Source organism: Epinephelus fuscoguttatus, linkage group LG19 (genome assembly GCF_011397635.1).
Source record: "Epinephelus fuscoguttatus linkage group LG19, E.fuscoguttatus.final_Chr_v1".
Lineage (NCBI taxonomy): Eukaryota > Metazoa > Chordata > Actinopteri > Perciformes > Serranidae > Epinephelus > Epinephelus fuscoguttatus.
The window spans coordinates 20,402,133-20,428,200 of record NC_064770.1 but is presented as its reverse complement, the minus strand read 5'-3'; the positions used below and the strand labels follow the sequence as shown (position 1 = coordinate 20,428,200).

Genomic DNA, 26,068 nt, shown 5'->3' with positions numbered 1-26,068 from the left:
GCTGACAGATTCACATATTAATCATCAGATGGTGCAATCTCTCCTTTTATTACATTTGACTATCACAAGAGCATTTGTGACAAATTATAAAATGAAACACTCCTAAAATCTGAAATCAAATACTGAAAAATCACACTAAATCATTTTTTATTAATTTTCTAATAAGAACACTACAATTTGTCATATTCTTCCTTTTTGTTTTACTCTTTCTAGAACAATTCTAAAGTTGAGGTATAAAAGGAGTTCATACAGACTCACAAGTCTGAAAACAGTGGGGGTTATATACAAGAGAAATGGAAAGACAGAGGTAGAGAGAGGGGTAAATACAAGGGAAAGAGGGGAGATACAAATATACTAAGAATAAAAACAAAGAAATCAAAAGGGTTTCAGGAGCCATTTGGTGCTGTGGAAGTCATTTAGTCACGAGATTTAAACATGATCAACGGTAACATAAAAAGTAGGTGTTCAAGGTTTGCAGATCTGTTGCAAAAATATCACTAAATGTTTACAGTGAATGATCAGGCGCGAAAGTTTTTGCTGTACGCATTATTTTAGGTGTGTTGACATTATTGGTGCATCTGCTTTAATGTGAAAGTCGGCCTTATAGTTGCCACCAACCCCCCCCCCCCCCCGTCCCCCCCAAAATTCCTGTTTCTGCTAAGTACTGTTTGCATACTCAGAGTATGAGAGTAAAACATAAAAGCATTAAAAACCAGAGGCGCTCTCGAGTGCAAACCTCAGTCAAAGCCAAACAAAAGTGAAAAATAATTTGTGTATCAGTCCTGTGACTCAGATCGGCTCTTCTTTCACCCATGCTTTACACTTCCACCAAGTCTCAGGAAACTCAGGCCAGTAGTTTCCCTGCTGACAAACTGAACCCTTGCGAAGGTGATTATTGATTTGTGTAAACCCTAGGGTTAATAAGATTAACGTTCCACAAAACAGGCAACATCTGCACCTTCACATTAAGTTGTAGAAGGCTAGTAAATGTGAAGCTCCAAGAGCATGAATTAATAACCGTCCATTAGACTGTTAAACAGTTTTACAACTCCTTTTTGCCACAGCATTGACAGAATAAATCTCCAACGATCAATCAACTAGTTGTCAACTATTAAGTCAGTCGCCAACTATCATTCAGTTTGAGTACGTTTTTGAGAAAAAAAGTAAAAACTCTTTGATACCAGCTTATTAAATGTGAATAATTTCTTGTTTCTTTGCTCCTCTCTGACAGTAAACTGAACATTTGGACAAAACAAAACATCTGAGGATGTTATCTTGGGCTTCAGGAAACACGGTTTCATATTTTTCATAATTTTCTGACATTTTATAGACCAAAAATAATCCACAGATAAATTTACAGTGAAAATAATTGTTAGGTGCAGCCCTAAAACTGAAAGTTCTGATTTCAAGTAATCAGAAAATGATTTTGAAATTAAAGGAAGCACAAATGAGTAAATATTTGTAGTGACAGGAAAAGGTTGGTTGATACACCAAATAATGTCCACTGGAGAACTTCAACTGATATTTCCACAGCACCAAACGTAACACCCTTAAACCCCACATTGCCACCCGGTTATGTAACAAAAGACCTAAATAATATTCAAAGTTGATACAGAGTTATCGTGAATCCTGTGACACAAAGGCCAAATAAAACTGGCATCTCAACCAAAACATCAAAGTTTATAAAAGAAAAAAAAAAAAATACTGAAACATTACACAAACTGTACAGTGACATCCATTACAACAGGTAGAAAAAGGGGGAGGGGGGGCATGATAATTTGGTGTGGCGATAACGTTATTTCATAAGATACAGTCGTATGAACTGCGATGAGTAACAAAACGAGTAATTAGATGTGGGATATCATGTGTGACCAGCTCATAAGCTCAAGTTTTGTTCTGTAACATATGGTTTAACAAAGTCTGGACTGACACTTGAATCTTCATAAGGCTGTACCTTACTATCAAAAATGCTTTGTTATTCACATAACAGTTAATGTATAAAATAGTTCCAAAAAGAATGAAAATCCCCCAAAAATGTTGCAGGTTTTTATCTTAAACATGAGTTTTACCACACCCAGTGCTGCCTCTTTTTTTGGTAACAGAGGAGAGAGAGAAGCCCTTGCCCAATCGGCCATAGAACTAAAAACAAAATAGTTGTGGTTTTACCAGAAGGTATTAAAGGATGGGTTAAGGGGAGAGCATACCTTCTATGCTCACAATCAAATTACAGGTGTGATATGACGGTCCTCACTCCACCCACCCTCCCATGACGCCCCACAACGAAAAAAGCCCAAAAATCAAATCAACTTGAGGCATGACAACACCACACAGAGAGACACAGATACAAATATAATTCCCTCCTCTCCTCGAACTGAAAAGGTGGCTGTGCGCCAACTTTAGAGAGACACAGAGTAGCATTATTACATTGCTGAACGTGGTATTTTTGGTTTTGATACAACAGAAGGTTGTAGTGTGTTGCCTCGGGCTCACAAGCTTTGAATGTTTCAAGATGGGGAGAAGGAGGAGATCTCAGTTGAACCCCTCCCCCCCCCCAACCTGGTGTGTCATTGGCTGGTGGAAGCACCCAGTCTCTATAATGCTTACAAAGGTCAGAGGGCACCAGCCAGTTTGACTAAGACATCCCAAAGAACACTGTACACACGCCCACACAGAGACACACACATCATAGCAATACATGATGCACTTTTTCCTTTTTGGTCTGACTGTAATAATTATACCCTTTTATTTTTTTTTTCTTTTGTTAATAAAAACGAAGCTAAAAACTCGGAAGGTTAAATGAAAAACAATAATATCACGCCTAGAAGTCCTACATGCATGGAAGACAGTCACGTTTCTAAATTCATGTCACGTTTGTCCCAATAACACATCGATGCCCCACAATCTTTCCGCCCTTCTCCTTCAACGTCATTTAGATGCTTTATTGAGCTCATTTTTGGTGGTGGCTGGTGCATTCTTGGTGAAACAGCATTAGAAAATAGCCTACAATCAAATAAACTAGTGGACAGAAAGCAAGAAGTAAAGTCTACAAGCCATCTACCAACACCCTCTATTGGTTAGCAACAAAAAGGGCTATTAGTTACATCCACTCAACCAAAGATATTCTCCTCTCTCTGCCCTTTCCTCCTCTTCTCACCAGCCCTATTATCACCTGTCCTGCCTGGTTTAGAACAGTGATCCCCTTGACTACCCTTTGACAGGTAGAGACACCCATAACAAGGATGCTAACGTTTGTGCTTGACACATCTTTTATGTCAGCTCACTGTGAAAACGACTGAAAAGTTGTGAGGTGTGTGTTATGGAAGGGGGGTGCATGCACGTCTGTGCACAGCTCACTTATTTTAAATCTCCAACAGAATGAAACACCGAGCTATAAAGGACTGGAAGATACAACAGTGTCTTGTGTTGAGTTGGCAGAGGGTGATCTCGGAGGAACAGATGTGTTGACAACTACCGGGGCAGCACTTTGGTACGAGCGAGGTGAGGGGAGCTCCCTGGTGATCCGTATCAACAGTTTGGCCGTCAAACGCCAAGGCTTCAAGAGATACAGGCAATCACACACAGTTTTCCAAAGCAAAGGGTCGAGTGCAGAGGTCAACAGCACATGGACAAGCTGTGTGAGTACTGTGTGAAGTTAACGTGCATATACACATAATGTACAGACATCATGATCATCTACACAGCTGGGTCAGTGGTTTTTCAAAAAGTCCTTGATAGTAAAGATGTTTCCTATCTGTCTCAGCATCAGTAAGCTCCGCCCCTCTTTTTATTCTGGAGCTTCTAGCGTTGAAGTGGAGCTGTGGGGTGGAGGGAGAACTCCTCCTAATTACTGTTCGGCTGTCCTGTGTTCCAGCACAGTGTGGTGTTTATGAAATGCGCGCGCAGCCTCTTGCGGCTGTCTAGTTGAGAGACGAGGGAATAGTGAAAAATGAGGACAGAGGATGGTAGTCAGAGCAGACCGCAGTGGGAATGAAGAGATGGCAGGGAGAGCCACCGAATCAGTTGGAGGTGTCGGAGTGGACGCTGCCAGGAGGACCGGGAGGAGAGGTGACCGAGGGGGGGTTGGTGGTGTCCTGCCAGCTGTTAGCCTGCGAACAGTCAGGGAAGAGAGTGTTCTGCATGAAGAAGGAGTTTTATAATTAGTCGTCTAAATCAGCTATATTTGTGCTTACAAGCCAAATGACGCAGTCTCAAGATAGCTCACTGGTTGCAGACAAAATGCGTTTAACTCTAAGAACTACATGTGTTAACACATAATATCAGCTGCTTACACTCAGAGTGTTTTCATCCACCCAAGTAAGGTTACTCAGAGAAATCAGAAGATGTATTCCTACTGACTGTAACCCAGTAATTTAAAGAGGACCTATTATCTTCATTTTCAGGTTCGCACTTGTATTTTGGGTTTCTGCTAGAACAGTGGTTCCCAACTGGTGGGTCGTGGCCCAAAAGTGAAGACGGAGTCAGATTTAACGTCCGCCACCTCGCTAGTCGGCACCAGAAATATTTAGCGGTTAAACCCATTGGTGTTTTATTCATGTACAAGGCCACTTAACTGTCATGCAGACACCCGCCACTAGCGGGTGCTACAGAGCCGTCAGACAGCAGTGCCCCTCACTGCTGTTATGCTCGAGCAGAGTAAAATTTTAAACAGCACGGTGGGAAATTGGAGCTGTTGTCTTTTTAGTCCTTTTTTAGACTAGTCTTAATTAAATTTTTCATTTAGTCTACTGGGAATTAGTCGCCAGGAACATCCCTAGTCTTTGGTATCTCAATATCTCTGCAACGTCACTGCAGCCGGGGTATGTCTAACATAAAATAGCGGCACTCTGTAACGTAAAATATCACCAATAAAAGCTTCTAAACACAATCAGACATGTTCAGCAGGAATATGATCTGAAATTGGCGAGAAAACAACCAAGAATACAGGTTTCTTAACGCACCCTACATGTAGCAGTGTAGGCTATCTAATGTAAACATGTAAAGTATCATGTCAGGAGCAGATGACCATATTAAGAAATCAGGCACACTATGATGTCATGCTGTAGCCAGAGTAGACCAAACAGTTGGAAACAGAGTATTCAGAGCGGACTGAAGCCTGAAGTTTTTGCTCAAATGAATTACCACTCAGTGCAAACGTAAATCATCACAAAAGGAGCTTGTACTCACATCCAGGCGATGAGGGGTGTAGAGGCCACTACCCGACAGCTCCTCATAGCCGCCCGTCAGGTGTGTAGCACGGTGCAGGGTATCCACCTGTCAGAGACAAAACACACCCACAAATTTTACAACTAATTTCTGCACTTATAGAAAACTAATGCTTTTTTAAACTAAACAACCACAGGCTGAACAGAGGAGTGATGGACTCCACAAACCTCTACTGTATGTATCAGAGCCAGTTTGTATTACTGACTGCTTTTCCTGCCAGTGAGCTCGTTTTAATGACAGTTGTTTTCCAGTCAATGCCGCCACTAAACATTGTGGCTCATTCACGACTCCCCATTAAACCACTTCTGCTCTAATTTCCATGAAATGAGGGACTGCACCCAAAGCCAAACGGCAAGCTTGTATGTTTTTTTTAAATGTTATATTTCAAGGCTATATAGCGCTTAACAGTAGAAATCTGTGAAATCCTCCGGAACAACAAAACTATACATGTCTATCAACAACAATCACAAGGACAGTTCAGCTTGAGGACATTTCTTTTTGTTCTATATCAGGGGGTGAACATATGGAGAGCTGGGATGGAGGAACAAGTGGAGAGGGCAGGGAAAAACAAGAACTAAAAAGGCATGTGGCTGTAGGAGGAGTTGTCCTGCACTGACCATTGATCAGAGGGTTTGTTGGTTCAATACGCTGATATTGCAGCTCTATTTCACAACTATGAGTCTTGAGGCAGGCCCCGATACCCCTAAACTGTTCCAGGGGTTCTTTGCTGAGCTCTCTTAAATATGTATGGGTAAGAACTATGTGTACATGTAGCTATTGAAGGATATGCAACAACAAACTGACATAATTCTTCTTGAGTGAAGCCATATGCTCTTCAGGGCTCAATGTACAGAGCAAAGAAGGGTCAGTTTGTGTGTGTTTGTGTTGGGGAGGAGCTGATGGGGTCAAAGGTAAAGTCAGGACGGGATCTGAGGAGAGGTTGAGGTCAAAAGGAGCTAGGCTAAGGGTAGGTATCCAGGGATTCTGGGTTGACGGCATTGAGGTCAACTCTGCAGCTGTCCTCAGTGCATACCTGCGACTGTAGAGAGGGGGCGATGCTGAGACCCTCCCCGTTGAGCGAACGCAGGCTGAGGTAGGCGTCGCCTGTGTGAGACAAACTGTATGACCCCGGTGACCCTGCAGGCAATATATATAGCCAATATCCAATCAGCACAACCACAGTGCCATGGGGTCAAAAGGTCACCACTGGTCACGGACATTGACTGAAAGAAGTAAATTCTAATAACCAGCTTTAAAATGCCGGTCAGCCAGCTTATTCTGAATGGAGCATTTTACAAGTCTGAAAGCCTGGCTTCTTCTCGGCACACACAACAGCTGCACACACCAACTGCTGAAACGTGTGCCAGCTGGAAAATAAAACCATAAAAAAAGAGGTGTGTAATTCCAATATTTGCAAACACACATTTTACAGCTGCAAAAAGTGAATTTGGTTTTCTTTGGCTTAGCTGCTCTCCTGTGTGGGGATTACAGACTGGGCTTTTCATTAAGGAAAGCTGAATGTGACACATTTCAGTTCCCAAGAGCTGGTGGTGTTTGTCATCGTGGGCGACAGTCAAGTCAGAGCTGGGCAGTGATGGAGGACATGAGGAGTTTCACTTTGTGGACGTGTAAAAACGCTCAGAATGCCTGATAGTGACCAAAAGCTACTTTTTTGACAGTAGGATTCATCGTCTGTGTTTTAGTGTGCTTTTACCATGAAATCAAAGATACATATTTTTCCTCTTACCTGTAGTGGTGTTTATCAATCTAGATTATTTTAGTTAGAGTGTTTGAGATATGTCTGCCTTCTCTCGAATATAATGGAACTGGATGGCACTCTGCTTGGGGTGCTCAAAGCGCTAAAAAAGCAGATGCACGTTGTCGTCGTTGTTGGTTTAATACTTAGTTTGAAAATGCACAGGACATTAACAGATCATGATTTGAACTAGGGATGCACTGAATATTCGGTAACCGAATATATTTGGCCGAATACTGCAAAAAAAACACAGATTCGGTATTCGGTGGAATAAGGCCGAATAATAGTGGCGTGTTTTGATAACGTGGCGTGTTTTGTTTTTGAAGTATGAATATGTCAATAAGTAATTTATTCCATTGAAATAACAGAAAAGTGATTTATCTTTTTATAAATGACAAAAGGCACATCTGCCTCATTTTCACTGTGGTGTCGTGATACTACTCAGAACCATGATATTTTCATTAGTATCGCACAGTGGGTCCCAATTTTGGTACTGTGACAACACTAATCTGGAGGGGGTTCATCTGCAAAAACTAATGAAAAACTAAACAATGATATTCGGTATTCGGTACTCGGTATTCGGCCAAGCATTTAATAATATTCGGCTTCGGCCACAAATTTTCATTTCGATGCATCCCTAATTTGAACTGAACATTAATGAACTGTGCAACACTGCACACATCTGCTTTTTTAGTGACTTGTTGTATGCTATAACCCTCTTTACTGTATTTACACTTCCTTTTCTCCTCCCATAGACAGTGACATATCTTCTGGTCAACGCAGCCTGCTGCAGCACCACCATTTTCTCTGTGTCCAGTAACAAAAAAGGATATGGTGCATTTGTGACGCCACACATTCTCTTATGTCTAGTATCACTTCTTATTTATAAAAATAACTTCTCATAGAGACAGCTTCGAGTTTAGTCACTCTTAAAAGGTTTCAACAACTTGGCCCCCATTTGAAGCCATAAGAAGGGAAATGACTACATGATTCGAACGTTTGAATGATCACCTACTTGGTCCTTTCAGCTTCCTTTCCAAATTGGAGTTACCATATTATTTCTATGTGCTGAGTGTTAAATAATGGTATAAAATAATGCAATGTACTACATAGATGCAAAAACTGAGGCAACGCACACAAATAAGCAATTAAATGAAGACCAATGGGAATGTTTTGTGCAAAGAAAATATGGGAGATGGATAGAAAGTACGTGAAGCAGACGTGAGTGAGTCCCTCTAACTGATACCCATGAGTGTCACAACAGTCCCAAGTTATATTTAAGTGTCTGAAAAGCATCTAACACATGACACAGCACAAGATGGATGCAAGACAACCTAAGACCACGACTATCCTGCTGATGACACTCAGCTTGTGATAGCGCCAAAAAAAAATACATTTGAAAAACTAAACAGGAATGTCCTGTTCCAGAAATCATGACCTGTTTATTAGGGATAATCCAAAGACCTTGTTGTGAGCAGTTTCATGTAGGAACTATTTCTACTGAACTACACCTGCCAACTGTGTCACCGTGCATCTATTCATGGACGAGAAGCTTGTTCTTGTGACAGCATGAGATGTTATATTTATGCCGTCCTCCTCAGTTGTGCTGTAACTTTAGCTAGCTCAGTGGTGCTGGACAAGCAAGCAGTAGATGCACGCCTCCTTTCCACTTACTAAGTGACTGGTGTCCGTAGATCCATAAATGTACGAATGATGCCTCTAGTGTCCAACGCAAGGAAGTGCATTTCTTTATGGATGGATAGAAACCTGATAGAAACTACCTGTAGCCTTGAGAGAGAGGCTAATTTTGTCCAGTTTTCGCCATCCAGTACTTTGGAATACGCGCTTGGAACATTACTGGGACAAAAACAGGACCAGTTTTGCATGGCAACAAATAAATGAATATGTTGGCCTGCCAGGTATGCGGCATGTTTGGTAAAATATTTAATTAGAAAGACCGAGTCATAATGACAATCTGACTGTGTATGATGTATAACCATATTTTAGCAGAATAACATTACTCACATTCACAGTGTGTTCAGACTGGATAAATAGGATCTTTTTAATCATACAAACTCATCTGACAATCAACACAGGCAACTGAATTGAAGAAAATTGCCTGTTAGCCAGTTAGTAGCCTGTTAGCTTAGCTAGCACACTGTCATACAGCCTCTCCGAGATCCATCGCAAATGTTCAAATTTTTTTTTTTTTTTTTTTAAACGTACTCGATGAAATATTATGGAGGGAAGGAGTTTTGCAGGCACAACGGATATCACTGAGATTCCCATAGGAATAGACTTCCGGTCGCCTCATCTCCATACACATACGCAAGTGGAAAAATGAGGCGTAATGTCTGTGTGATGATTCGATTGGAGGGTGTAGTTAGGCGTAAGTAAAATAGTTCCAATATGAAACTGCTCACTACAAGGACATCCCTGTTGAGTTTTTCCATGTGTATTTTTTTGGCGCTTTGAGCATCACAAGTTGAGCGCAATCTAATTCTATTATATGCAAGAGAAGGCAGTCAGCTCTACAGGCGATATCTCCAACGCTCGGCAACTCACACCAAAACAATCAAGACTGACAAATAGCACTACAGATAATAACCTTCCTTTAGAAGCATTAGCTACTTTTTAATCATGGGGATAGAATTTAACATAGAGTTTAGAAGGAATATGTCAGGAAACGAAAAAATTAAATGCTTCCTTGTGAAATAATGGAGGGTAACAAGGCAACCCTAGAGGAAAAGAGATTTAGACAGTGCTGCATATTATTGTCACATTTTTAATATTTTCAAATCTTTCATTATTGTCTTTGTTAGATTTAGAATCCTTCATTTGAAGCCATGATTAAAAAGACAGTGTAAAAGTGTGCGCTACCCTTAACAGCTGGCTTGCTGCAGCAGTCCTGCATGAGTTAAGATTGTGTCTAGGTTCCTTATTACACATAACTATGTTATATACTACCCTGGCTGAAGATAACTATTTACCAGTCATTTATTGCTATAAATACAGAGGATAATTTCACATAACTCTGAGCACAATCTGCGGAGAAGGGGGCTGAGAGCATATTTACAGTCCACAGTATGGGGGTTTCCTTTGAACATTCAAGTCAATCCTTCATACAGTCGTATTGTGGTTTAGTTGTGTTAAAATGAAAGTGTATGAAAAGGAACCGAAGCCTGTTAATGAGAAGTGACAGAGCTTGTGGGGAGACGAGATGGAGCGTGGGGTACCTGAGTTGGGCGTTGCCGGAGAGTTAGCCTGGCTAGCCTGCGCAGACACATTGGCAGCATCCACCGCTGTTTTCACTGCGTAGAGGTTCGCCTCCTCCTGGAACTTACCAATGTTCTTCTTGTAGCGTATTCTCTTGTTGCCAAACCAATTAGAGACCTGGGTGACAGAGTGATGTCAGAGATTCATATGCATTGTTTCCTTTGCATTAATTTAGCTGCTGTAGCTTCACTGTAGCCCCCTCAGCTAAAAACTTAAATTTGAATTCAACTTTCATCAGCTAGCTTTACATCTCTGCTTGTCAGCTTTTTTTTTTACTTATTAAAATGTGTCCAGATTGTATTATATACATTTCCACACAGATCTGTTTGCTCTGTCAAGCTCAAAAAACGTTTTTTAAGCATTTACACTTATGTTCAATGTGGTCACAACGCATCCGTGACCACCTCCAGAGGCGGTTTGGCCGATCAGATCACAATCTGTCCTCAATAAATTTTGGGTCCATTTTCACCTATACTTTTAAGCACTATCTGATTGTAAACAAAGGTGTAAAAGGGGTCAGGGACATGTGATCCAGCTTTCACAAAAACAGCTCCAGTTTCCTGAGTATTTGAGGTGTAGCAATTCACCTGAGACACAGTGATCCCACACTTTTTGGCCAGTTCCTCCTTGGCTTCCTCACTGGGGTAAGGGTTAGACAGGTGGGAGTAGAAATACTCGTTCAGCACCTCTGTAGCTTGCTTGTTGAAGTTGCGCCTCTTACGTCTGACACACAGAGAGAAGAGATAATGGCCAACATGCTTGGAATGTTCAGGTCTGACACCACGTCAACATGCTCAGATCACTTCAGCCCACAAGAAAATAACCAGCCTTCCAGAGCGCGCACACACACACACACACACACACACACACACACACACACACACACACACAGAGAAAGGCACACACAGACAGACCTGGCATCAAGGAAGCGTGAGCGCAGAATCATGACGGCTTCGCAGGTGCTCTGTTTGAGCTGCATCTGAATGGAGCTGAACTTGCGGTGGATGATGGCCACCATGCGCTCAATCTCTTTGGGAGAGATGGGCCGTGTGCGAGACTGCTCTCTCAGCAGGTTCATTACATGGTTGGTGAACTCACTGCAGGCCTGGACCAAGGAAGGAGAGAGAGAGAGAGAGGAGTTGAATACTACTGCAAAAAGATAGCACGAGCACAGATTCTGTCCACTGCCGTGACATAGTTTTGATGATGACATGCCTCGGGTGTCTGACTCGTCTGTTGATCAGCTGCCTTCATCTTTTTTTTTAAGAAAAATAGAGTAATATCAGAATACCTTCTTTGTGAGTTAGTTGGAGCACTGAAAATAGCAGCTTTGAATCTCCAACCTACATTAGTGAAACACAGGTACTAAAAGCAAGAAATGTTTTTCCATGTGGTCTTGGAGAGAACATCATCTCAATGTCTGTTAATACAATTTATGAACATTTGTGTAACCAAATCTAACATCAAAATACATTTTCTTGCTTTATAATGAAGCCACTATCTTTATCCATCCGCTATTTAATCAGTTAAATTTTAAAGAAAAGCACATTGAATGACTTTATGAATAAGAGTCCAGGAGCATGATGCATAAGACTCTGTGTACGTTGACAATAAAAGCAGTCTGTTGCACAAAGACAGAAAAGTATATACACATTCCTTTTCCCACATTTATAAAGACACAAATAAAGCTGGGTGCACATGCTCGAGCCTTACTTCCACACCCAGTTAGCCATAAATGGATGTAGAGACACCCTCAAGCAACTTTGCATATTGATACTTTTGCCCACTCCACCACTCATTAGACCTGTCAATGATAAATACAGCAAAGACAGGGCAATTGCACCGACTGTGTCGCATCCACAGAGTTCTTTAACAGCAGAGCAGCTGTCATAATACACAGCTGTGGCGTTTTGTAGTGTCCGTAATAGTAATTCATCACATTTCTACAAACCATTACTGTGGCAAAATTTAAATTATAGTTATTATTTAACATCAGCAGGAAGATCAACGATTCATTCAAAGCTGACTTGCTTCAAAACTGAGAATGAAACTAAATCATTAACAGGATGATGATGGCTCAAATATAAATAAAAACATTTAAATTCATCACTCACAAATAATTAAAATTAATTTAATATATGTGCTTTTGACTGACATTTTACTGAATGCTGTGCTGCCTGCGAAAATATCATCATAATCTCTGAACCTGGCAAAACCCCTAAAAACAATGTCGCATCTCTGCATTTTTATTCAGTCTCCTCCTGTCACCCACAGCTATCTCAGGTAAAACCGTGCGCACACTCTACCTTCATAAATACCAGTGTATGTGTGGGAAAAGGCATATGCATGGTGTTTATACATTTGGCCCCAGATTTTCATTCCAACTCGACAACACCAAATGTTTTCGTAGATTATGTGCTGACTGGTTAAAGCTGAAGTCACCTGGTGTACTCCTTGTTTAAATGATGCCTGCAGACTCTCAGCTGCCTGAGGCATGTGGTTGCCAATCCTTGCACGCTGTCATTCCAAACAACATGACAGCAGCTAATTATAGCAATTAACATACCTCCTAACTTGAAAACAGAAATAATCGTTCTTGTGGTGTTACATATTCTAACGGTACAACAGTTTACTATATACATCCCACATTTAACTCAAAATGATTTTTACTAAACTGGTGAACCCAGGTACAGAGGAATCCTCTCTGACCTCAATTAATGTAACTTGTTAATTTTACCCAAAATTAAATCAAAAGAGCACTGCTTTTACTTTCACATTGTGCTACATTCCTGCTAATGTGCAAATGTATGAATCAAAGACTTAAAATAAGGTTCTTCTCCACCTAAATTCTCCTAGAAGCAAAATATAAATAAAATTGTTTATTGGATTTATGGTGATGCGCTGTAAAGCATCCCTGGATGTCTGAGTTAACGCAGGACAAGGACGAGGATTCAGTGAGGTAACATTAGCAATGTAACTCTTCTTTGCCTTCATGCATTCACCGTACTGCCATTTGCTGTGTTTTTCCAGCTGGTTGAACGAGTTATTTGTGTTGCTTTGCAGTGTAGACACAAGTCTCATGCACTCTAAGTCTGAAATACTTCCAAACAAAGGATGATGATCCATGTAGTTGGACTAGCTCCTCGCCTTCTGCTCCAGACATTTGATCTTTGTTTTGCCCATCTGCTCTCTGTTGTATATTACTCCTCTACTCTAGTCTGGACTGCAGCCACAACTTTAAGAAAGTTTTTTCACAGGCTGCGCTAATGGGTATGTGTGTGATGAAACAGGGGATTGAGGGTTCCAGCATTATAGTGAAATTTTATGCACCTATTTGTGCCTTTTTAACATAAATCTTTGGTGTAAATGTTTCTATATTTGGCAAAATCAAAGTCCCCTGCTACTTTCATGTTTTTAATTGTGGGGCAAATGCACATGTTCTAAATACTGAAGGGGGCATACCTCCTGCGTCCTCCCTACAGCTATGTGGGAAGCTAAAATCGTTATTAAGATTAATATTCCATTAGCTGTGCAGCCCTACTTAATACATGTGACTAACAGTATATGTTCAAGCATTTAAGTCTGCTCTGCACACACCTGCTCATACTTCTCCAGCTCAGAGTGATAGATCTGGCGAATCTGGGCGAGCTTGGCTCTGTAGTCGGAGTGTTCGATGCTGCTGTCGGTAGGCGAGCCCCCCGCTGCTGCTGCTGCTGCAGCCGCTGCAGCCGATCCGCCACCCTTCTCTGGTCCTGACACACCCTCTGCTAGCAGCATGTTGTCCAACCGCATGATCTGGGGATCTGGGGGGTCCTCCTCCTGCACTCCTCGTATACTCAGTACTGGACAGAAGAAGAGAGAGAGTGTAGGAGTTAAGACAGGCAAGGTCAGCGTTCCCTGCTCAGAATAAAAATCCTGTTTTTCTTACAGTTTGCCTGAGCCTCTCTAGGGTTGAGAAAACCTGTTGTTTATAAAGTTTTTGAAAACTGACAGACCACACAATTCCCTTCAAGGAGAAGGCTAATACTGTGGGTTCTAGGGGTGCAAAGGAAGATACTTTATCACTGCTAAAATTCAAAGAAAGTGCAGCCCTGCCAAAACCCAGTCAAGTTTCTCCCCTGAGTCATTGCTATGAGCGCCTGGCTGAATTCTCAATGAGCCTGAACTTCCTCTAAATCAACAGCAGAGGGCAGTGTGGTCCCTCTGTGGCAGGCTGCCAAAGATAAGGGCATGAGGCATGGGACCAGTAATGGGAGTGCATGTGCTGTCACTATGAGCCCCAGTGGCCATAAGTATAGTTATCAGTTGCTGCTCTCCACCACTGCATTATACCAGGACCTCTGTCAGCCTGCAGCCATGCTCTCATCTCTCTCTCTCTTTCACACACACGCACACACACACCCCCTTACAGATACCACTCCGTTACTGAAAAGTTTAGTACAGACAACCATCTTTTCTTCAGAGCCTCAAGCTTTTAACACTTAATAAAATTTTCTCTCGCCCCTTTTGCTTCTCAATCATTCAACTTCAGAAAGTTCAGGCAGAAACTTGGTATCACAAACAAAAGTCTTGGGCACATTATTAATAAACAGTTAAATTATTTTACAAATCGTCATAATTAGAAATGAAACACATGGTGTTAACAGTACCAATACGCAAATCAAAAATAATTGTAGATGGGGAGAAAAAAAAAAGTCACTTTTATTGCATTTACTCACAAACACCTTTTTATTGCTAATTAGAGAAAGGGCAACATATTAAAGCTCCAATGATTGGTTGACTAATCAATAAGCCAATCCACAGAGAATTAACATCAACTATTATGATAACTAATAAATAGTTCCCGAAATTTTTCAAGCATAAATGGTACATTTACTGACTTGCATGAGAGGATTCCCTGATTTTCTCTATTTTACACTGTAAACTAAATATATTTTGAATTTGGATATTTCAATATTTGAGATTTGAATATGCTTAAGTTTGTGTACAATAATAAAATGAATACATTTCGGTTAAGGCTGGGCAATGTAAAGATCATATTGATATTGTGATATGACACTAGCAACTGTCTTAGTCAGTGTCGTCTTTCCCTAGTTTTAAAGGCTGCATTACAGTTAAAAGATGAAATTTTCTGAACTTAGCAGACTGTTTTAGCTGTTCTATTATTTGTCTGTACCCACTCAGTCATGATATCCACATTAATTATCATTTTTTAAAAGCTCACTGTCTAAATCAACCTTACACTATCAGCGCAATGTTTATATTGAGGTATTTTGTCAAAAATACTGTGATTTTTTTTTTCTCTAAATCATCAAGCTCTACATTTTGCATATATATTTTCATTACAAAAGAGGGTAAGTTGTTGATGCAGCGTTTGTAAACTCATATGGACTGGGGTTGCAGCAGTATACCATGAAACCATATACCATGGTGTGAAAATTGACATTTTTCACATAATGTACATTTGCTTATCTTTGGAAAAAATGGAATCAGATGGAGAATATCACCTGCATGTGCGCGTCTCCTTTACTCTTTGACTACCTGTCAGTCATTTTACACATATTTTCATGTGATAAAGCATTTGTTCAACCAAGAGAAATCTTATAATTATTAATAATAATTGTGTATTACCACTTACTGTGAGAATTCAGATGGTCATTGTACCGTGAAAAGTTTTGTCACACTCATGGAGACCAGTGCAAAAATGTTAAAATGTGAATAGTGAAATATTGGTTCAGTCATATATAAAGAAACTACTGGGTCCACATTTATGTTTATCTAATTAACGGGAAACTAAATGAAGGAGGTAAAAGCCAATTAAAATAGTGTTGAAACCAGACAGGATTCTGCAGAACACAGACACTAACAATATGTATGACAAGATTAATCCCAGTGGAAACTGGGTTAGGCGTTTGTCCTCCTTAAGGATTACGCTAGTTAGTCAAAGCTCATCATCAGAGGTTAAGGGGTGCAAGAACTCACTCGTTCACAGCCTCTCTTGTTAGCACAACTCCTACAATCTTGTGATTCTTTATGTTGTTGTCAAAGAGTCATGCTGAAAAAAAAAAAAAAAAAAAGAAGTTTGCCGCCATGGAGCAGTCAGAGCTAACAAATGAGTGGAGCTGCACTGTAGCACTAACAGATGTGAAAGAAATGAGGACAAAAACAGTTTTGCTTAAAGTTTCCAAGTGCTATGAAGCAGATGAGTTTTTGCTTTTTCAAACTTCATTTGATAAATGAGTCTGTTCCACCATTTAAGGCCTCTTGTAGCAGAGCGTCCAACTTTCCCTCCCCTTTTTTTCTTGTTCCTTCTTGCCTCTTTCTTTCCCTCTGCTTAGGTCTCTTCTCTCTCCAAGGCACATTCCTGCTCCGCTGCTCCCCCATCTCAGGGCTCAGGAATGCAGCAGACCCAGCCGCCTGAACTAATGACCCTGATTCGCCCATCTCTTTCCCTCCTCTTTTTCCTTGCTTTCAGCCATTCACCAACGATCTCTGCACTTCCTTGTCAGATAACCTATAGCTAATATATTGATCAAGCACCAGAGATATTTCTTCTGTACCTGTTGAATCTACTTGACTATTTAGATGCTGTGTCTACGCTCGGATGGTAGTTAAAGTTTTGTGCGCGCTGACAAAATTTAGGCCATCCCACCACGTACATTTCAGACTGTACATAGTCATGTGTGGGGCAGATCTTCACTGTCCATCCACTGAGAAGTACAACTGACCTACAGTGAAGAGGGCAACTGTGGCTCTTGAAGCTTCTCACCTCTCCCCCTCCCTTTTGCCCCCACTCCTCATTATGGCCCCCAGCTGTAGCCTAATGCCCCTACATTCCCCTAATTACTCCAATTAAGCTGTGATTACCCACAATTGCACTCAGGCACAGTCTAGTGGCCTAGTGGTATTATAGCAGCTGTTGAGATGAGTTAAGATACTGCACAGAAAAAGACCATATGACATAGATGCAGGTAAAAAAATAGAGTCCAAAGATCTCCCACTCACAAAACTACCATGCTAATCCTGAGCGGTACAAACAATAATAAAAATCTACAGGTCTGAAAGCTGGCTGGCTGCTTTGCCAAAATCTAAGCAGCGTTTCCTTTTGATCAACTAGCTCATGACATCGCCACTAGGCTGGTTCTGCTACTGAGGGACGAAAACTCAAGAGCGCTGTAAGTAATGATACTTAAATTCCCCCTTTTTTTAAATAGGAAGACAACTTAAGGCCCACAGCCTGCATCCACAGCTCTTAGAAATCACACCATTATGCACACGTTACCACCCTAGCTGGGCTGTGTGGCATTGAGAGACGGAGCGAGCAACACATACTATGAAATATTCAGGGTATCCAGCTGGGCTTTCACTGCATACATAATCATTCTCATTTCTGCACAGCCAATGTGGAAACGGTGCGCTGTGCAGACACAACACACAATATATGAAGTGGTGCAGGTAAGGGTGAACAACCTATCCAATAGTGTAGTGCTGTACATTAACTGTAATGCCTTCCACACATAGGGATAGATAAGACTTAAACGCAGTCAGTATATCATTGCTCAGCTCACAACACAAGCTTTATCCTTGTCTGTCTTTTCCCTCGCTAGCATCCCCTTTTTCACTCTGTCTCCCCCCAACACACATCCCCTCCCCCCTCTCCCTTTCAGCGCACCCCCACCCACCTCCCCGAGTGCCCCCCCCCCCTCCCTCCCTCTGTTCTCCATTTCAGTCGAGTTCTCCATGTGAGCCGCAATCCCTCATGCTGTCAGCCCCCCCTCTCCCTCTCTCTGTAGACAGACAGGATTAGCATTTTAATTGCATCAGCTCCCTTGGGTATTCTCAGCCTTTCACTGGGAGAGAGCAAGGGAGCGGGAGAGAGAGGGAAGGATAGAGAAGGGAAAAAAAGGGGAAAAAAAGGTAAGGAGAGAGAGAGGGTAGAAGGAGAACCAAGGAGAATTGAAAAAAGGAGTCACAGGAGAAGATATGTGTGTGAGAGAGGAAGAGACACAGAGAGGGAGACAGAGAGAGAGGCTACAGAAATATACAGAATCCAGAGTACAGACGTGCCAGAGAGCGAGCGAGCCAGAAAGAGTGAAAAGATAGGACTGTGAAAACATCAGTTTTTCCTTTCATTACAGACAGAGAATTCAGATAAAGAGAATGGGCCATAGAAAGATGCTTTTCACAATGAAAATATGCTACATGAATATGCAAATCTACCGCTCAAAAACAAATCTCGACTGGAGCTCTGGAGCTATGATAGGTAAAACCTTGCATGAGGATTAAAACTGTTTGCAGGATGTAAAATAGTGCCTGGGCAATACAAATGTAGCTTAGGAAAATCTGCCTATTTAAACTACTCTTTCAGATTTTCACTCTTAAACAGAATAAACCTCTCCCTGTACCATGCATGGCACTGAAGAGAGTTACTTAAAACCCGCATGGTTGAATTTGGTTCCATGAAATACGGCTCTAGATTCAAATTTTGGGGTACCCTAAGCAGAAGTGTTACAAAACCCAAACATGACTAGGCTAGTGTTGGACAATATGACTGTATATAGCCTACAGGGCAAGAGTCGAAATAAGGTACGTGTCAATACCAAAAATATAGTAGTCCATACCAATACCAGTGAAATTCCACAATTCTCAATACCCAATCTAATACCTTGGTTAAAAACAAGAACGAAAACAAAACAAAAAATCCTATGTAGGGCCACAACAAAGTCCCTTCTTCATGCCTCCTTTGCATTTTCAAACAGAACCAAACAGCGGCATCATCATTTCATTCCAGAATCAAGAGGTGCGACAGGCGTGACATGTAATCTAACAGCGTCAGCCTCTTGTGTGACATAAAACTGACACGTCAGCAGCAGTTTCTAGACAACAGTGACATTAATTTGTCAATAACAATCATTTACCTTTCCTGTTATATGGATGCTGATCTCATCCTCTGCACGATGGGTGAGGAGCTCAACAAATGTTTTCCGAACTTGCAGCCATTAACAGCCGCAGTTCTTCTTCGAGTTAGCCACTAACTGCTTCTTTTTAGATCACCCGCAGTGGGTCGCAAGCATAACATGTCGTCATAAGGTCACACCCATGCTGCCCATGATCCCGTCTTGCAAGCTGTTCTTTTTAAACAGACACCGTTTCAGTGCTATTACTGCCTCCTGTGGCGGTTTAAAGGTAAGACCGCTCTGTCCCCACATCTCTAATTGTAACTTGTATACAGAATGATGGGGCAACATAACAGCACGATATTCCCATGACAAACAGGCGTTGTAAAAGGGGCTACTAACTCCAACATTAAGAACATTTAAAATAAAATTACTCCTGCCCCTCCTCCACTGTAATTTGATGGCTGGGTGACAGTGAAGTGTGCAGCATTTCACCCAAGGTTAAACAATTTTTATCTTGAGGCAACCAGAAAAAGCTTAACATGCAGCGCACAGCACAGAATAGAGGCTCAGCCCCATGCTACCCCATCATGTCTGAAAGAGTTGCATCCCTGGTACAAGGGCTGACCTGAGTGCTTCGAAGCTTGAATCATTGCCATGGTAATCGATATGCAAATAAGTATTCTAACGCTCCATTTTCCCTTCAAAATCCCAAATAGTCCCTAAATTGAGAAATAGAAATCCAACATAATTCATTATACATTGCCATTAATTATTAATTATTCTCAGACAAGGACATTCAAACTTAGTAAGTCTTGTGACTCCAATTGTCTGACCACCCATGACAGGCTTACAGATACACTAGCTATATGTCAAAAATAGCCAAGCATCTAGAATAGTTTCAAAATTTACAGAGATGACCCCCCGAAAGTAAAGTGCCAAATATGCCAAAGGGATCTGGCTATCGAAGGTACTGGAGACTAACGAGCACTGCCACAATTTCAGAATTTAGGCATCAACTAAACACCAAAGTACTGGCTCTTGTGACATCCCTAGAAGAAATGTATCCACCAGTAGAGATTTGGCAATATCATTTTTATGTCTGGAGCTATTCAGGGCAGGCTATGTAGCAAATTGGGGCTGGGTTCTCATGTGACCTATTGCATAATCTCTTAAATCCAGCTGCCTCACAGGGTAATATAATTTTGGGCAGACATGGAGGAGAATTGTTCTGTTGTTCTCAAGAACTTTTAATGTGAGGCCACTGTTTTTTATTTGTATGGAAGCTCCAAATAAAAGACAAAGATAATCAGTGTGATAAAATATGGTGTGGTTATTCAAACCATATCTTAATTTAACCTACAGAACAATTACTGTGATAACGTTTCCATGATAAAGGATATTGGCCATATCGCCCACTCCTAGACCAGACCTTATCTGAATTATATTTTTCTAAATTCTCATGTTGGATCCGCTTGCCTTTCGCTATGTAGAAAACAGTGATGAGTGGCTTTGGAGATAAGAGAGAGCAGTTTCATCAAAGTCCTTGACCTTTAAATCCATGCAGTGAAATACAAACTTCACATTCATTATGTCCACTTAGTCACCCAGTTAAGTCTGTTAATGTAAAATCACGTGCTCATATCATGATAGCAGTCTTTAGCAATCTAAGTAGCAGCCTTGATGCCAGTGGCACTTTCTTTACAAAATTATATGCTGTAACAATTGATTAATGTCGACTTTCTCAAACAAGTTCCTCTGTGCATATAGTATTTTGATTTACCAGGCCATTTCGGTGGAATATGGGTTGCTTGGGTGAATAAAATGTTGCCTTGGGCGAGTTGTAGAATATGGCATTAAAAATGAATAATTTCCCTGATGGGCTTTTTGCCAAATGGATTTTGGGAGAAGCTAAATTTCTACTGAAAATTCAACATAAAATGTGTGTGTACCCCATTCTTCTAAAATGGTGTTTTATTTGTGGAGTGCAGTCAACTTAATGAGCCTAATCCATATGTCTATTCCTACTTTAAGCAGCTCACGCTAATCAGCATCTGTTTGGGTAGTCCACAAGAGTCCTGTTGCACGCAGCCCCCCACTATGACACACACACACACACAAAAACACAAACACACACACACACACACACACACACACACACACACACACACACACACACACACACACACACACAGAGGTAAGCATTCAGAGCAAACGCAGTGTGGTCTGATTAAGGTGTGAATTGGAGAACTCACACCTTGGGCAAACACAACACTTCAGTCCAACACATCATTAATCAGCCCTTAATTAACTAAAGAGAGAGGCTTGGACACTCGAGCGATGACTACGTGTACCCCCCTTGAATGGTCATACACAAACACACGGTCACACACACACAAACACTAATGAGGGATAGATCAATTTGTGTTGTCACTTAATCTGAACAGAAACAGGGCAAAAAGAGAGCTGCAATGTCTTTTCCTTACGTCTACAATTTATATGTATGCATTTGGCAAATTATTGAAAATACATTCCTGATAGCCATCCCAGTAAAGTAAAAATAGGCTGTAAAAAATTGATCAGCAAATAAAAACTGTATTGAAGCTTGAGAACATTGACAATTCAACTAGATAGCAATCATTAGGCCTTTCACTATAATTTCATTATCAACTTAACGTGGTCAGCCATGTCTATATCTCAGTTCATGTATGATAAGATATTGTCCACTGTGTTGCATAAAAATGTCACCTAAATTTTAGCCAACACAATGCCAGAATAAACTGCAGAAAATGTTTCCATTATTTGACTATAAGACATGGGCATAGCGCCTGAGCGTTTTTTTCTCATTGCCTAAGCTGAAAGAACAGAAAAAAACAAAGCTAAGACACATTTTACTGTCATTTCTGGTTGAATTAAAAGTTCATTGCTCTTGAAAGGATGTGCTTTTGTTACTATGCCAATATACTGTCATTATGCCCGTGGTGTAAAATGTCTTAAAATCACAATAATATTGAGTATTGCAATTATTTTTGGGACAATACACACAAACACACACACACACACACACACACACACACACACACCAGTTATCATCTCAAGCCTAGCAATCATATTAATGCAGTCCCTTTAAATGTAACCCAGAGGATACAAATTATTAGCCACCTCCGCAAATGGGTGCACAAGCTATTAAAATCAGTACGTACAACATTCCTTATAACACAGTTTTAGTTGACATATCAGTATTGAAAATACCAATTAAAACTTAAAATAAATCACCTTGAATAAGACTGATATAGTCAGATATAGTCAGAAAGTCATATTTTGTGCATTTACGGTTGGGCTTGACCAAAAAGAAGCACAACATTAGGCTTCAGTCACAAAAGTGTGGGCAGGCTAACCAGCCTGTGACTCCCAAACTTGTCCAGGTAGTGTGGACAGCATTAAACAGGCCTCGAGTTGTGGTGAGTACACTAGCAATTGCTCATAGCTTGTGTTCAGTAATGTGAGAAAAAATGATTCAATTTGGAGCATGCTGCGAGCCTAACTGGTAACGGACCGCACACTGAGGTGTTATTTTAGGTGACTGAGCGATACAAGATCTTTTTCATGAAAATATTTTGGTGTTAATGTTGCCCAACGAATGGTGTTTCAAGGGTTTATTAAACACTGCTGAGCACCCGTAACTACATCTCCTACATGATACCCCCAGTCTAGTACAGTTCTGCACAAAGAGAAAAATGAAGAGACATGGAAGAAAGAACCTGAAATGTCACAGGAGGAAGAGGAGGATGACGAAGAGCACCTAAGCAGGAGGCTTGTTAAAGCACTGCTAGGATCTTCCCCCAGTCAACTCTCATCAGGCCAGCTGCCTCCTGTGCTCATTAGCACAGACTCTTAAGGAGCTCCTAAAGACTTTGTGAAAAATGAACGCTCATTTGAGAGGTCGTTAATTTGCACTGTTATGCAAATTAGGTGGCAATTAAGCGATAGATCAGAAGAGCAGTGCCCATTTATAACAAGTGAACAAGCATTATGACACAGTCAGATGGTGCCAGAGAGAGCTGAGGCTACATGGTTAGTCTGTACAGGTCCGATGTACCAGCTTAGTAAGGGATGAGATCTCTGTGTCTATAATATGTCTGGCTGGTCAGGATAACAATTTACCAGTGGTTTTACAGGAGGGTTCCCTAAATTGGCTTTGCAACCAGTACACACATAAATGAATACACATCTTACAAACTGAGGGAAAAATAAACCAATCATCCTCCCAGAATATGGTTTTATTCTGGATTAACAAAAAGTGCTAGTACATCATCATCCATCTATACCGATGAAGAGCGCCACAAGATTAAAAGGAGCACTGGCCTCCCAGTATCTGTAATTACCCAATGCATGCTGCTAATCTCGGGGTGGCTGCTAACCCCCCCCCCTCACTAGCCCTGATGTTTCCATCTCTCCCCTGCATTTATGACATGGTGTGAAATATACAAACATACTGTCTGGGACAGCAACGTGCACTACTGCAGAGGGGTGGAAGGCTCCCATCAATTGTAATTAATCCTTAATTAGTCAGGATTAGGAGCCAGGCTCCGACACTCTCCCACCCCACCGCCACCAAACTAATGCAATCCAGCTGAGACCACATTTACATATCTTTAATTAAAGAGACGCCGGCTTCTTTTAAGAGCAAAGCCTAAAAGCAGTGTGAGAGGCATGGACATGCTGAGAGGGAGGGCAGATGAGATGAAGAGGTAGGAGTCGGCCCTGTGGGTGATCCCTGACCAATGCTGATGGGTCACTCAATATTTCCTGTTTCTTGTTGCTAGGCATGAATTGATAGGAATTTTCGTGGATCCAAAGTGTGCAAAAACACGGTGCCTTACATATCGTGTCACTGTGGCCAATTAAATTTCAGTGCTGTCTGTCACCAGTATGTGTGTGCGCACTTCCTGAGTGTTGCTAAGTTTCATTTTCTGCCCTTAATTTAGTAAGTAACCCTAATTAAAAATATGGCAGAAATATATTTAATTAATTTTCGGTTTAATTTCAGTTTCTCTCGTTCCTTTTCTCAAAAGACCCGTCACCAGTTTCAAGTATCAGGCAGATAAACAAATGCTTAATTAACTCTGACCCGTCTCCTATTCCAACTGTCCTTGTGTCAAAGTGTAAATCATTCTTCACAAATTACGTCACACGAAAGTCCTAGATCTGTCCTGCTATAATGCAATTCACAACACAATGCTTGTCAACCATTAGAGATTTAGTAATTTTTACACTCGGTTGTCCATATCCAGCTACCCTGATCCCCGTGAAATACTGAGTGACAGCACAGCCAAATCACTGCTCTTCATCATGGCCAAAATCATGTTGCAGCAGTCTTGAAGGTGAACAATTCCACTGAGCTGTTCCCATCCTACAACACACCCAAGACAGCAGTTCCCCCTGTCAATATCCAGAGGCCCAGTTCCTACAGGAATAATACCACATGAGGAAATCAGTTGGCCCACACACCATTAGGCCTAGGCTGAAGGTTGGGGTGCTCTGCCTCCCCACTTTGAGTTGGGCGGTGGGGGGTGGTGGTGTGTCTGTCAGGGCCAGGGGTCTGTGTGATATTAGCCGTCTGCCAATCTGGCTTGGGGAATGGACACCGAGTAATTACTCCTGCTCTTACTGCCTCATCAATCTCCCTGTATCGCTCCTGCCCCCCCCTGCCCCCCCCTGCCCCCCCCCCCCCCAACACACACTCTATCTTTTTTCGTTCTCTTCTGCAAAGGAGCCAGGGAAAGAAGAAAAAAAAGCAATTGAGTGGCAGGACACCACAAAACACAAGAGAGGATCCTGAAAAGCCAATGAGATAATACAGCACCAATACATAGCGAGTGTAAATATAAATCTGTATCTTTAAAATAGAAAACCAGAGGGTCTGACCAAGTGAAAAGTTGTTGTGGCTGTACAAAGGTGGGTGGCCTATTCTTGTTTTAAACCCATGTGATAGTAAAACTGACAATGCCAGTTTGGTGGCTTCACATAGGTCACATTTCTACCTCAAACTATTTTTATCTTGTTACTGCTTTTGGCTTAAAAGGCAATGTATGCTTCCCCTCATAAAAATATAATAAAAGACTTCCCACAGGTTCCTAACAACTCATAAAATTTTATGGCTCTGTTCCAAATTGGGCTCTTTGAAAACTAATAATAATTAAGTTGCTTTAATGAGGCATGTGATTCACTAGACTTCATGTACTGTAGTCTGTCAAAGTCAGTGGAATACAAACATCTAGATCAATCATGTGGGGCTGATTGGGTTTTTTCCCCAACAAAAACTGAGAGCCTCCAACTGGATAACACAGGTGTGTGATGTTTTGCTGTCAACTTTCAAGCATGGCCTCTAAAATCAAGATATACAAATTTAAATTAGCTCTCTAAAGGCTTGAAAATGCTAAGTGTTTATTCTGGCTGTGAATTAACACCTGGCAACTATGTGTGAATTTAAGCAGTGTTTTGTTTCAGTGTTTTTACAACTACAATCATGCTGTAATTCAATTAACATGTAATTGGGGCTGTTATGTTGCTCAAATGGTATATAGGCAGCTTTTGAATGCCTAGGTGAGGCAATATTTGGTTAAGGAACTTACATGGTTTGTAAAAACATTACAACTAGGAATGACTAACAACTGCTTTCCCTGACGTTTAAATGGAAGTTTAAACTTATACTCACATTTAAATGCTGCTAAAATAAGTGAACACTGTACATGAGAAAAAAATCACTAAAAATGCCAAACCATACTGATTTTTTGACAAGATGTCATCACTGTTGCACTTTCTACCATCGTACCTGTGAAGCAGGGCTCGCAGGCCAGTGTCTTTTTTGTTTTTCCTATTATTTTGTTTTTGTAAACTGACGTTGTTAACATTA

At 41.1% G+C, this 26,068-nt stretch overlaps 1 protein-coding gene across 4 annotated transcripts in view; it reads right to left on the bottom strand.

Annotated features, from left to right (window-relative positions):
• Positions 1-84: 84 nt before the first annotated feature.
• The window catches only part of pbx4 (pre-B-cell leukemia transcription factor 4), a 35,344-nt gene continuing 9,360 nt past the window's right edge, over positions 85-26,068 (bottom strand). The window contains exons 3-10 of one of the 4 annotated variants that reach the window (XM_049561849.1): positions 13,853-14,097; positions 11,170-11,360; positions 10,843-10,978; positions 10,216-10,372; positions 6,471-6,473; positions 6,257-6,360; positions 5,185-5,271; positions 421-4,106 (exon numbers count right to left, since the gene is read on the bottom strand). In XM_049561849.1, coding sequence (XP_049417806.1) covers positions 4,017-4,106; positions 5,185-5,271; positions 6,257-6,360; positions 6,471-6,473; positions 10,216-10,372; positions 10,843-10,978; positions 11,170-11,360; positions 13,853-14,097 — 1,013 coding nt within the window. In that variant the 3' untranslated portion in view covers positions 421-4,016. Of the gene's footprint in view, positions 4,134-5,184; positions 5,272-6,256; positions 6,361-6,470; positions 6,474-10,215; positions 10,373-10,842; positions 10,979-11,169; positions 11,361-13,852; positions 14,098-26,068 lie in introns of all 4 variants that reach the window. The other 3 variants (XM_049561848.1, XM_049561847.1, XM_049561846.1) reach the window with 3 other exon arrangements.